The 11,674-nt window shown below is 59.5% G+C and overlaps 2 protein-coding genes across 2 annotated transcripts in view; one reads left to right on the forward strand and one right to left on the reverse strand.

Annotated features, from left to right (window-relative positions):
• Positions 1 to 236: 236 nt before the first annotated feature.
• MSMP (microseminoprotein, prostate associated) lies at positions 237 to 2,839 on the forward strand. Its single transcript, XM_006037019.2, has 3 exons — positions 237 to 685; positions 1,115 to 1,223; positions 1,531 to 2,839. The coding sequence occupies exons 1-3, from the start codon at positions 574 to 576 to the stop codon at positions 1,718 to 1,720; spliced, it is 411 nt and encodes a 136-aa protein (XP_006037081.1). The 5' UTR covers positions 237 to 573; the 3' UTR covers positions 1,721 to 2,839.
• An 88-nt stretch (positions 2,840 to 2,927) lies between these two features.
• The window catches only part of RGP1 (RGP1 homolog, RAB6A GEF complex partner 1), an 18,262-nt gene continuing 9,515 nt past the window's right edge, over positions 2,928 to 11,674 (reverse strand). The window contains exons 4-8 of the mRNA XM_006037020.3: positions 6,256 to 6,405; positions 6,026 to 6,172; positions 4,551 to 4,678; positions 4,097 to 4,274; positions 2,928 to 3,915 (exon numbers count right to left, since the gene is read on the reverse strand). Of these exons, the coding sequence (XP_006037082.2) occupies positions 3,692 to 3,915; positions 4,097 to 4,274; positions 4,551 to 4,678; positions 6,026 to 6,172; positions 6,256 to 6,405 (827 nt within the window). The 3' untranslated portion in view covers positions 2,928 to 3,691. The remainder of the gene's footprint in view (positions 3,916 to 4,096; positions 4,275 to 4,550; positions 4,679 to 6,025; positions 6,173 to 6,255; positions 6,406 to 11,674) is intronic.

The raw sequence follows: 11,674 nt of genomic DNA on the forward strand, positions 1-11,674 counted from the left end.
CGGTGGCTTTGGTCCCACGCTCTGCCACGGGGCTGGGGCACCCTTCCTGCCAGCCCAGGGGTGGATGCACAGCTGCCATGATTGCAGCCTTTGGCCCTTCTCCAGGCTTGGATGTGCCGGTCACTCGGAGACCCGCTGCCCTGACATCTAATCCGTGGATGTTCTCAGGGACCGGAGCCAGCTCGGCGCCCCCGGCAGACTCGGAGAGAGCCTGTGCCCGGGCCCCGGCGCGAGGGGCTGCCCTGCACCTGCGGGTGCCGGCTCCGTGACCTCCCAGCCGCGTCCCGGGCCCCTTGGGGCTTCCAACTGGAGCCCTGCCCGGAGGGCATGAATCAGCTTTTCGCAGCTTGTTAAAGTCCTGATCCTGCCTCTTGTTTTCGTGCCTTTCAAATCAGGAAATAAGTTTTACAACCTTCCAGTGGGGCACAGCTGGTGGCCAGGGTCGTAAAGCTGAACTTTATAAATATCTCCCATGGGGACGGGGAAGAGCATTAAAAGGGAGAGCGAAGGACAGAGCAGGAGACAGAAGTGGGACTTCGCCAGGGCCAGGAAGAACCCATCTGAGCTGCAGCCATGGCCGGGCAAGGGCTGAAGGCCGGGCAGGTCTGGGGCAGGCTCTGCCTGGTGCTGTCTCTGCTCTTCCAGCTCCAGGGCTCCCAGGCCAAGTGCTACTTCCAGGCGAAAGGTAAGGGGGTCGGAGTAGAGGTGGAGATGTGGGGCACGGGGAGAGGCCTCCCCTTCCCCTGGCAGCGGGTGCTGTGCTCTGCAATTAAGGGATGTCATTGCAACCCGGTGGGCTGACAAGGGAGAGCGGCGGTCCATGAACCACCACCACCTGCCTGGGAAACCGCTATGGAGCTCCCAGCCTCCCTGGGCAGGGCAGGGCAGGGCAGGACGAGGCTCTGGTGCTCTTGGCATGGTCCTGGCTGCTGGGCACAGCCTGGGGCTGTCGGTGCCAGCACCCGCACCTGTCCCTGCACCAGGCCCGGGGCTCCTTCAGCAACAGCTGCCGCATGCTCCTACCTGTCACGGGGCCTGGGCCAGGGCTGGGGCCGCACCCGGGCCACTGGGGTGTTCCTGGGCCACTGCCTCATCACTGCCTTTCCCCTCCCAGCCACCTGCCAGTACGAGGGGAAGCAGTTCAGCTTGGGGGAGTCGTGGCTCAGCACCAACTGCCTGCTCTGCACCTGCCTGCACCCCGTCGGCGTGGGCTGCTGCGAGATGTGAGTGGGTCGGGGGGCTGGTCCTCAGGACGCAGTAACAGGGCAAGAGGAGCACCTGGGTGCGGGGCCTGCAGATGTGCCGCCAATGCAGGATGAGCAGCTGGTACCAGATGGGCTGGGCTGGGCTGGGCTGCGCGGCAGCTGTGGGGCTGCCCCACGGGCTGTGGGGGTGACGGAGGGGTGCGTGGGGATGATGAAGGGGTGTGTGGGGTGAGGAAGCAGCTTCAGGTAACTCACTGGTCAGCCTGGCCTGGGAGCCCGTGCCCCCACAGCGCGGGGTGACGGCCCATCCCTTCTCTCCCTGCAGCACCCAGCACCCCATTGACTTCCCCGACTGGTGCGAGGCCCACTATGATGCCCAGACCTGCCAGATCTCCGTGGTGCAGAAAGCCAACCCCGGCCTGCCCTGCGTCAACAGCCTGGAGCGCGAGTGGGGCTCGGCCGGCACCCCTGAACCTGCGCTCAACAAGGTGCTGGAGACGGGGCTGAGCCGGTAGAGGCCCGGCAGCCCCGCGCCGCCGGCGCACCCACTGCATGTGCCAGACCTGCACCACCGCCACGTAGACCCTCCACTGCAGCCACCTTCCAGGGAAACCACTATCCGGGTCTGCACCCACGGCCTAGCGCTGCCTTGGCATGGCTTTGCTTCTGCTTCAGCTTCCCTATCCCACCAGGCCCCTCCTGCCCACAGCACAGCTCCCTCTCCAAGAAGAGCAGCCCCAGCTCTGAGCGGGGGGCTCCGGGCACCCCACTGCTCCTACCCATGCGCAGAAGCCCCTGTCTGGGGGAAGCCACGTGGAGGCTGGGCCAGGAGAGTGGGGGCTCTTGCCTGACCAGAGACGGGCACAGCAAGGGCAGTATGCCTCACAAAGCAGGGGAGGGGATGATGGCACCATGCTAGTGTCCAGGTGGGAGTGGACAGGCAGCCCCCAGCCCGGCTCGGTGGGAGCAGCTTTTGGGTATAGGGGAAGGAGATCAATTCTTTCCAGCTTGATCTACGGCTCCAAATGTGCATGGCCCCCAGGCAGCCTCCTGCCCCTGCGCCCGGGGCTCCTGCCTCCAGACCCCTTGCCTGCCCCACTGGCAGGGCACACCCCACCAGCGAGACCTGCAGCACGTCCTGGGGCCACCCTGCACTGCGCTGCGCTGCCCAGAGGCTCCTTCCACCCTCAGAACCACTACAGCCCCTGCCTCTGCCCCCCAGGGGAGGAGCACCTGGGCCCCGGGGGGGAGCCAAGCCAGGAGGCGGCCACGTGCTGGGTGCCCTGGGGCAACTGCAGCCGCAGGCCAGGCCTTCCGTGGGGTGTCCCTGCCTAGTGCCGTGAGAGGGGGCCACAGTGCCCTGCTGGGCTGAAGCGACCGAGGCGCTGGTGCGGAGCGGGCTGTGCGGCACCCCGCCCGGCCGGCGCAGAGCCTGTGTAGATGTTCTGTTCTCGCAATAAACGTATCACAGTCCACCTGGGCTCTGCCTGTGCGCCCGGGGATGTGCATGGGGGAGACAACAGGACACCAGCCGAGTCCTCCACACCCCGCTGCCCCCACGCTCCGGGCTCTGAAAGGCCCGTGGGACAGCAAGGAGGCGCCTGCACGCAGGCCCAGCGCAGAGCAGGGGCACAGGGCAGGGGCTTGGGGCACAGTGAGGGCTGTTCGGGGGCCCCCCGGTGCAAAGCCCTGGGCAGGATCGGGGCTGCTACAGGCTGTGGGTCAGGCACTCAGCTGTTTATTGATTCACACACAAACAGACTTGGGAAGGGCTTGTGGGGGAAGGGGCCGGGGGCCGAGCTGGGAAGGGCCTGGCCCATGTGGTCCTGCTTGGTGTCAGCTCTGTGTGGGCAGTGCCAGGGCCTTGGGCAGCCCAGAGGGACTGGACCTGCCCTCCAGCCCAGGGGATACGAGGTCCAGCACAGGCTTCTCTGGCCTGGCCCTGGTGGGAAACGGGAGCCCGCTGTTCCCTAGCCAGGGCCACAGCCCTAGAGAGCACAAGCCCATCACTGTGCTGCGCCGAGGGCTAAGGCGCTGCCCCCCAGCAGGTCACAGGCAGAGTGGGTGGACCTGGACCTGGACCTGGAGCAGGCCAAGCTCGCAGCTCAGAGCAGACTGCATGGGGCTGGCAAGGCAGCCAGTGCACAAGCCCGGTGACAGGCAGTGGCTAAAAGAGCCCAGCTCTCTTCCTTTTCCTGCTCTGGGGCAGGGGCGCAATGTTGGGAGGGGTCGGGGCAGCTCACCGATTCGCCCAGCTCTCTCCAGCAAAGCCCACGTGCGGGTGAAAGGAGCAGGAGATGGGTCACCAACCCAAGAGCTCACAGCTCAGGGAAGCCCAGCCAGGCATGGGCCGGCTGCTGGGGACAAGCCGCAGAGGCGGCACGCAGTCTGCACATCAGCGCTAGTCCCTCCCCTCCTCGCACAGGGGCAATGAGAGTCCTGCAGGACACGGGGGAGGATGCGCAGGGCCCAGGCCAAGCCTCCCATCAGATGGTGGTGGAGTTGGTGCTGGAGAAGGGGGACACATAGGAGGCCAGGACAGGGTTAGTGGGCAGAACCTTGATGGGCAGGTCCCAGCTGAAGGTGTCCACGTCGATCTGCTCCACGCCGCTCCAGGTGACCGTCTCTGACTGGTTCTCATGCACCAGGTGAGTCTCCACCGGCTCCCGCGATGTCACAAACTCAAAGTGCAGCCTCCACTTCAGAGACACTGGGCAGAGTGGGGAGAGGGCTCAGAGGCTGCCAGCACAAGGGCACTGGGCAGCAGCTATGGGAGCACTGGGTTAGGGCGGCAGCACCCGGCCGCAAGAGCCCAGCCACAGCTCTGGGATGGCATTGCGCCTGCCCACCCAGTGGCTCCCTCCCGATGGCCGGCCCCGGCGGGCACTCACCGATGTTGGTGATGAACCCTGGCGTGGAGCCCAGCGGGATGGGCAGGCTGAAGCTGCTGCGCGACGTGTGCAGGCAGGACTCCTGGTGACGGGCGTGAGTGCTGAAGGAGACGGGCTGCCCGCGCCGGCGCTGGAACTCCTCCTGGATGCTCTCCTCTGTCTGCAGACTCACCGAGTACTGCGGGCCATGGCGCACATGTGAGGGGTCAAGGGTGATGCTGAGCTGGGTGGCCCCTCCGCCAGTAGGGTAAAGGGATGTGATCCCCTGTGGTGACACCCCTCACCCCACCCCTGACCAAACCCAGAGGGAAGCCTGAGGAGGGCCCCTCCACTGAATGGGAAGCCCATGGATATCTGTGCTCCCCCACATGCACCCATGGGCCAGCTAAGGGGTGTTTGCATTCCTGGCCTTGGTCACGGAGATGGTGGGGCTGGGAGCAGGGGCTGCACTGACCTGCAGGCAGGGGATGTCCCCTTCCGAGAAGTTGAATGTCCCGATGACGTCTTCCCCGATCTTATAGACTGTCTTGAAGATGCAGAACTTCCCCACCTTCCCACGGGTGTTGCTGATGTTATACAGGTCTGCGGAGAGAGGGAATGGCTCAGTAAGCTCAGGCTGCAGCCATGAGATGGTTCCTCCCTTCTTAGAGAGAGCCCAGGGCGCTGGGGCAGCACAGCAGACTAGTGGCAGGCAGCTGTACCGAGCTGCCCATCCCTTCCCCAGTACCGAGTTTTCACAGAACCACAGACAATGAGGGCTGGCACGGACCTCACAGGAGTCATCCAGTCCACTCCCCTGTTCCAAGCAGCACCATCCCCAACTACATCATCCCAGCCAAGGCTTCATCCTAAAAACCTCCAAGGAGGAAATTCCCCCACCTCTCTAGGGAGCCTGTTCCAATGCTTTACCACCTTCCTCGTGAGTTTTTCCTAATATCTAACCTCAACCTTCCTTGCTGCAGCTTGAGCCCATCGCTCCTTCTGTCATCTGAGAACAGTCCAGCTCCATCCTCTTTGCAACCCCCCTGCAGGGAGCTGAAGGCTGCTATCAAATCCCCCCCTTAATCTTCTCTTTTGCAGACTAAATCAGCCCAGTTCCCTCAGCTTCTCCTCACCAGTCATGTCCCCCAGCCCCACAACCATTTTTGTTGCCCTTTGCTGGACTCTCTCCAGTGTCCACATCCTTTCTGTAGTGAGGGGCCCACAGCTGGACACAGGACTCCAGATGTGTCCTCCCCAGTACTGAATAGTGGGGGAGAATCACTGCCCTTGATCTGCTGCAACGCTCCTACCGATGCAGCCCAGGATGCCGGTAGCCTTCTTAGCACCAAGGGCACACTGCTGGCTCCCGTTCAGCTTCTTGTCCACTCTAACTCACAGGTCTTTTTCTGCAGAACAGAGCTCCCAGCATAGGATTTTTCCCTCCTAAGTGCAGGAGTTTGCACTTCTCCTTATTGAACCTCATGACATTTCTTTTGGCCCAATCCTCCAATTTATCAAGGTCTCGCTGAATCCTAGCCCTACCCTCCAGTGCATCTACTCCCTGCTGCTTGGTGTCATCTGCAAACTCGCTGAGGGCATGCGCTCCATCCCCTCTTCCAGCTACCCACCCACTGGGACTCCTTAGTGGCTTTCCAAGGGGAGAGGACGGTGTGGGTATTGGATCTAGCAAAAAATACGCTGCCACCTGCTGCAACGTACTTTGCGTGTCAGCTGGAGCCGGGGACTGGCTGGCTGAAGGAGGACAAGTCTGGGGGTGGTTGGCTGGAGAGAGCAGGGTGCTCCCAGCTGCTCATGCCCTTGACTGGGTGGGGCAGCTTCCCCCGGCTGCTGCAAACCCCAGGGCTCCTGTACCGGTGGGTAGGCAGGACTGCCAGAGCAGTCTGGTGGCCAGGATGGGGCAGGAGACACGAGCAGGGAACAACCTACGCAGGCTACGCCGAGAGGTGGCTGCCATCAGCAGCTCTGTGGCCAGGTCTGCCAGCCGAGGGTCCTTCTTCATCCCCTCCTCCTCCTCCAAGAAGGGGTTCGAGGGGGCGACAGCTTCATCCTGGGGGAACTGGTAATCCTTGAGCCCTGGGGGAGGGAGGGAAGGAGGAAGAGTCAGTGCCACGGCGGTGGGTGGCTGCGGGGAGGATGCCGCCTGCAGCAGGCCCTACCGTGCAGCACCAGGACCCGGAAGGGCACACGCAGCAGCTTGATGGGGGAGTTGACGCGCTGGCAGCCGACCGTCAGCTTGTACGCGTACTTCACTGACTGCCCCCGGAAGGAAGGCGGCCCGTCCACCGGCAGCACCTCGCAGTAGGAGTCTGCAACGAGAGGGGCGGGCTCACCTCAGCTGGGCCAGCGAGGCTGCAGCTGGGCTGAGCAGCGGGTCCCTGGAGCAGAGGATCCCAAGGGGGGAGCAGCGTCAAAGACTGGCTAGGGGCAGGGCTGATCTTCCCTGGTGCTCTTGTCAAAGGCCAACCCAGCTCGCTGTCAGCACTGTAGCACTCCTGGTCCACCCAGAGATGGATCACACAGAAGCACTGCCCTCCCCAGGCTTCCCTGATGATCTTCATCCAAGGGTACTTAGTGAATTAGCTGGAGTCATAGCAGAGCCACTGGCACGACTGTTTGAGCGCTCATGGCGCTCAGGACGTGTCTCGGAGGACTGGAAAAGGGCCAATGTGGTCCCTATTTCCAAGAAGGGGAGGAAGGAGGAACCAGGTAACTATAGCCCGGTTAGTCTCACCTCTATCTTTGGCAAGACCTTTGAGAAAATTGTTAAGGATCACATTTGTGGGGGACCAGCGGGTAAAATAATGCTAAGGGGCAACCGGCATGGGATCACAGCAGGCAGATCCTGCCTGACTAGCCTGGTTTCTTTTTACGACCGGGTCACAAAATGCTTGGATGAAGAAATAGAGGTAAATGTTATTTACTTAGATTTTTAAAAGGCCTTTGACACAGTGTCGCACCCAATTCTTACAAATAAACTAAACAGTTGCAATGTAGATTATTACACAGTCCAGCGGGTGGAAATTTGGCTTATGGGACGCACCCAGAGAGTGGTGGTGGCCGGGGCAGTTTCTACCTGGAGAAATGTGGGCAGCCGAGCCCCCCAAGGCTCTGTGCTGGGACCCGTGCTGTTCAATATCTTCATTAGTGACTTAAGAGAGGGAGTAGAAGGCACCCTGTCCAAGTTTGCCGATGACACCAAACTATGGGGGAGGTAGACAAACTAGAGGGCAGGGAGTGAATCCAGGCAGATTTGGACAGGCTGGGGAAATGGGCTGAACAAAATAGGATGCAGGTTAACAAGGACAAGTGCCATGTGTTGCACCTGGGGAGGAAGGATCATCGACACACCTACAGCCTGGGAGGCACCACTCCGAGGAGCACGACTGTGGAAAGGGGTCTCAGAGTCGTAGTCGACTCCAAAATAAGTTGAGTCACCGGTGTGGTGAAGTAATAAGTAAAGGTACCCGCCCCCTTTCTTGCACAAGCAGGTGCATCACAAACAGGTCCAGGGAGGTGATGCTTCCCCTCTATGCGACACTGGTCAGGCCGCAGATGGAGCACTGCACCCCGTTTTGGGCGCCGCACTTCAGGAGGGATGTAGATAACCTGGAGAGGGTTCAGAGGAGGGCCACACGTCTGGTTAAAGGCCTACAGAAAAAAAAACCCTACGAGGAGCGATTGAGGGTCCTGAATCTCTTCAGCCTCCACAAGAGCAGGCTGAGAGGTGATCTAGTGGTTGCCTACAAACTCATCGGGGGGGACAGCAGGAAATAGGGAATACAATATTTACCAGGGCGCCCATCTGGGTAACTAAAAATAATGGCCACAAACTGAGGGAGAGCACATTTAGACTGGACCTCAGGAAAAAATTCTTGACAGTGAGGGTTGCCCAGACATGGACTAGGCTTCCAAGGGCGGTGGTGCTGTCCCCTTCCTCAGAGGTGTTTAAGAGGAGACCGGACAGACACCTGGCTGGGGTCGTCTGAACCCAGCACTCTTTCCTGCCCCGGGCAGGGGGTCGGCCTCCATGATCTAATAGGTCCCTTCCGACCCTAGAAATCTATGAATCTGTGAAACTGCAGAGATACAAGTGTCCCAGGGACGGCAGAGGCTGGGACATACAGACATTAATAACAACACTCCTCAGAGCAACTTGGGTCTCATGGACCCGTCACCAGCAGTCTCCAAGGACGCCTACAGACGCACCCACAGCATGTACGGCAGGGGCCGGCAACACCTACAGTCACAGACAAGGAGGGCTGCCACTGCTCCCCCATGCCGCCCTAGGCTGGAAGGACCTTTACAGGCCGGACCTAAGCTCTCTGCGGGGGGGAGCTGACCCAGGAACGGTAGGTTGTGAAACCCTGGTTTTACGCATGTACGAGTCCAGGTGCAGTGGCTTTAAGCCCAGTTTATGGAAATGGGAGTCTCCTCCCTTGCTTGCTCTGAGGGCCTTATGGTAAGTAAAACTCGGGGGCATCCGAACCCCAAGCCTCCGGGCTTGGGCCTGCAAGTAGGATGCCCGCCAAATGTTTGGAAACATCTGAAGCCCCAGTTTAGGGTGGAGGATGTTTGCCGGTAGTAGGGCCACTTATGGTTCTGGACTCTTGGATTTGGAATTAGTTTTGGCAAATTTGGCCTTGGAAACAAACTATTTAAAAAAATATAAAAAAATGCACGAGTCCATACACAAAAGCAATCTTAACTGAATGTTAAGCACTCACAAGTCAGGACAGTCCAGAACAATCAGCACTGTCCGAGCTACAGCAAAATCCTCCGCAACCCAGCGCATGAGCCTGGGCCAGACCTGTCCAGAGTCTGTCCTGACCACTGCCATAACCCGAGGGGTCAGAGGAATGCAAGAAACCCGTAAGAGGCAGCAGGGAACCATGCCCTGTGCAGATCTCATCCTGGCCCCCGGGGAGCAGAGCGTGACCTGAGCCCTGCAGCAGGTTTCATGTTCTTTCCATCAGCCACAACAGACACCCTGAGCTAACGGGGGAACTGGCACCAGCTGGCCCGTTATCCCCAGCATTGGGGGTGAGGGCACTCCCAGTGGGTTACGGTGCTGAGGTCTCTCCTGGGTCCTAGAAAGGTACAGGCCTCTCCAACCCTCTCCACCCTGCTTGTCTCTGCCTCATCCGGACATACACAGCCCAGTAGCAGCTGAAGGATGCTGAAAACATGGGAAGGAAGCAGAGAAGTAGTTCTAGGCTTGGAAAAAGCAATCGACAGAGGAAGAGTGAGAGCTCCATCTGCTTGGCTTTATGAAAAGGCAATGAGAGGGCACTTGGTGTGTACAGTGCACAAGCCTCTCCCTGGGGAGAATGTCTTGGAGGCTAAAAGGGCTCCTGAATCCAGCAGAACAGGAGCCAGAGGAAGGAAGACGAAGCCAGACAAGCCTGTACAAGTAAGGCCCAAGTGCTTAACAGCGAAGGGTGCTGGCCATCAGAACAAGCGGCTGATGGAAGCAGCAGTTCAAGGCTGCCTGGGTTGGGGTGACAAAGGAAACCAGCAGGTAGTAAGTTCAAAACAAACACCAGGGAGTTGTTTTTCTGGCTCTTAGTCAGAACTTCCTGGACCTTCAATGGTGCATGCTGCAAGGGAAAACCCTGCTCAGACCCGGTCACTCTCCCTTTCAGCCTCTGCTCTGTCGTCCACCGTGTGACACCGAGCGAGACAGAACCAGGGTCTGACCAAGTGAACGGCAGCTCTTACGGCTCCATCTCAGCCCTTCCTGAATTCCAAGTTTAGTAAACCTCAAACAGCTGGAAAACAGGAAATTAAGACTTAAGATGCTCGCCCACGCACCCTTAACCCTGCCCTCCGGAGCCGGCACTGACACTGAGTGACCTGCACGCACTCCGGCTCCATCCAGATACCTGAGAGCTGCGGGGGCCAAGCTCCTCTGGGGAAAGCATGCCCTTCTCCTGGACCCTGCCTGGGAGATGACCGGGGAGAGGCACAGTGCAGCCAGGGAGTTGGGCCGCACGTGGGCTCTCACAGCAGGGTACAGCGGGGTCTTTGCTATGCAGCCTGTCAGCACGGAGGTGAGGGGAGAGCTTGAGCTGTGCAGGGGTGTTTGTGCTTGGGGAGAAGGGGCTGTAAAGGGCACCAGCCCTGGGGATGCCCCAGGGCAGTGGGCTGTGCGACTGCAGGGCAGGTGCTGACAGCCCCATGCAGGACACGGCAGGTGTTACAAGGGCGCAGGGTATTGCCCAGACAGATCCACTCCACCTTAGCTACAGACTCAGCCATTTCTGTACGTAAACCTATAGCAGAGATGTAGAATCTCTGCCCTCCAGAGCCGGCAGGGGAGGAAGGAAAACCCGGGAAACTATAGGCCCGTTAGTCTTACCTCGGTCCTGGGGAAACTCTTTGAGAAGATTATCCAGGAGCACATCTGCGAGGGGCAGCAGGGGACTATACGCTTAGGGGCAACCAACACGGGTTCATTAGGGGCAGGTCCTGTCAGACCAACCTGGTGCCTTCTACGACCAGGCCAAAAAATCCTTGGATGCAGGTGTCGCGGTGGACGTAGTCTTTCTGGACTTTAGGAAGGCCTTCGACACTATCTCTCACCCCATTCTCATTAAAAAATTAGGTGACTGTGGTGTTGATGCCTACATGGTCAGATGGGTCACTAGTTGGCTGGAGGGCCGCACCCAGAGAGTGGTGGTGGACGGGTCATTTTCAACCTGGAGGGATGTGGGCAGTGGGGTCCCCCAGGGCTCGGTCCTCGGGCCCGTGCTGTTCAATATCTTCATCAGCGACTTGGATGAGGGCGTAAAAAGCACCTTGTTCAAATTCACAGATGACACTAAGATGTGGGGAGAAGTGGGCACGCTAGAAGAGAGGGACAGGCTACAACTAGATCTGGACAGGTTACAGGGGTGGGCGGATGAGAACAGGATGGGGTTCAACACTGACAAGTGCAAGATGCTGCACCTGGGGGGGAGACCCAGCAGCACACCTACAGGCTGGGGAACTCCCTTCTCATCAGCACAGAGGCAGAAAAGGATCTTGGAGTCATTATTGATTCATAGATTCATAGATGTTAGGGTCGGAAGGGACCTCAATAGATCATCGAGTCCGACCCCTGCATAGGCAGGAAAGAGGGCTGGGTTCAGATGACCCCAGCCAGATGCCTATCTAACCTCCTCTTGAAGACCCCCAGGGTAGGGGAGAGCACCACCTCCCTTGGGAGCCCGTTCCAGACCTTGGCCACTCGAACTGTGAAGAAGTTCCTCCTAATGTCCAGTCTAAATCTGCTCTCTGCTAGCTTGTGGCCATTATTTCTTGTAACCCCCTGGGGGCGCCTTGGTGAATAAAACCTCACCAATTCCCTTCGTGGCCCCCGTGATGAACTTATAGGCAGCCACAAAGATTCCAAGATGAACATGGGCCGACAGTGTGGGGACGCGGTCAGGAAGGCCAACCGCACCTTGTCGTGCATCCACAGGTGCATCTCGAGCAGGTCCAAGGAGGTGATCCTCCCCCTCTATGCGGCACTGGTCAGGCCCCAGTTGGAGTGCTGTGTCCAGTTCTGGGTGCCGCACTTCAGGAGGGATGTGG

Source organism: Alligator sinensis, unplaced genomic scaffold (genome assembly GCF_000455745.1).
Source record: "Alligator sinensis unplaced genomic scaffold, ASM45574v1 scaffold206_1, whole genome shotgun sequence".
NCBI classification, from domain to species: domain Eukaryota; kingdom Metazoa; phylum Chordata; order Crocodylia; family Alligatoridae; genus Alligator; species Alligator sinensis.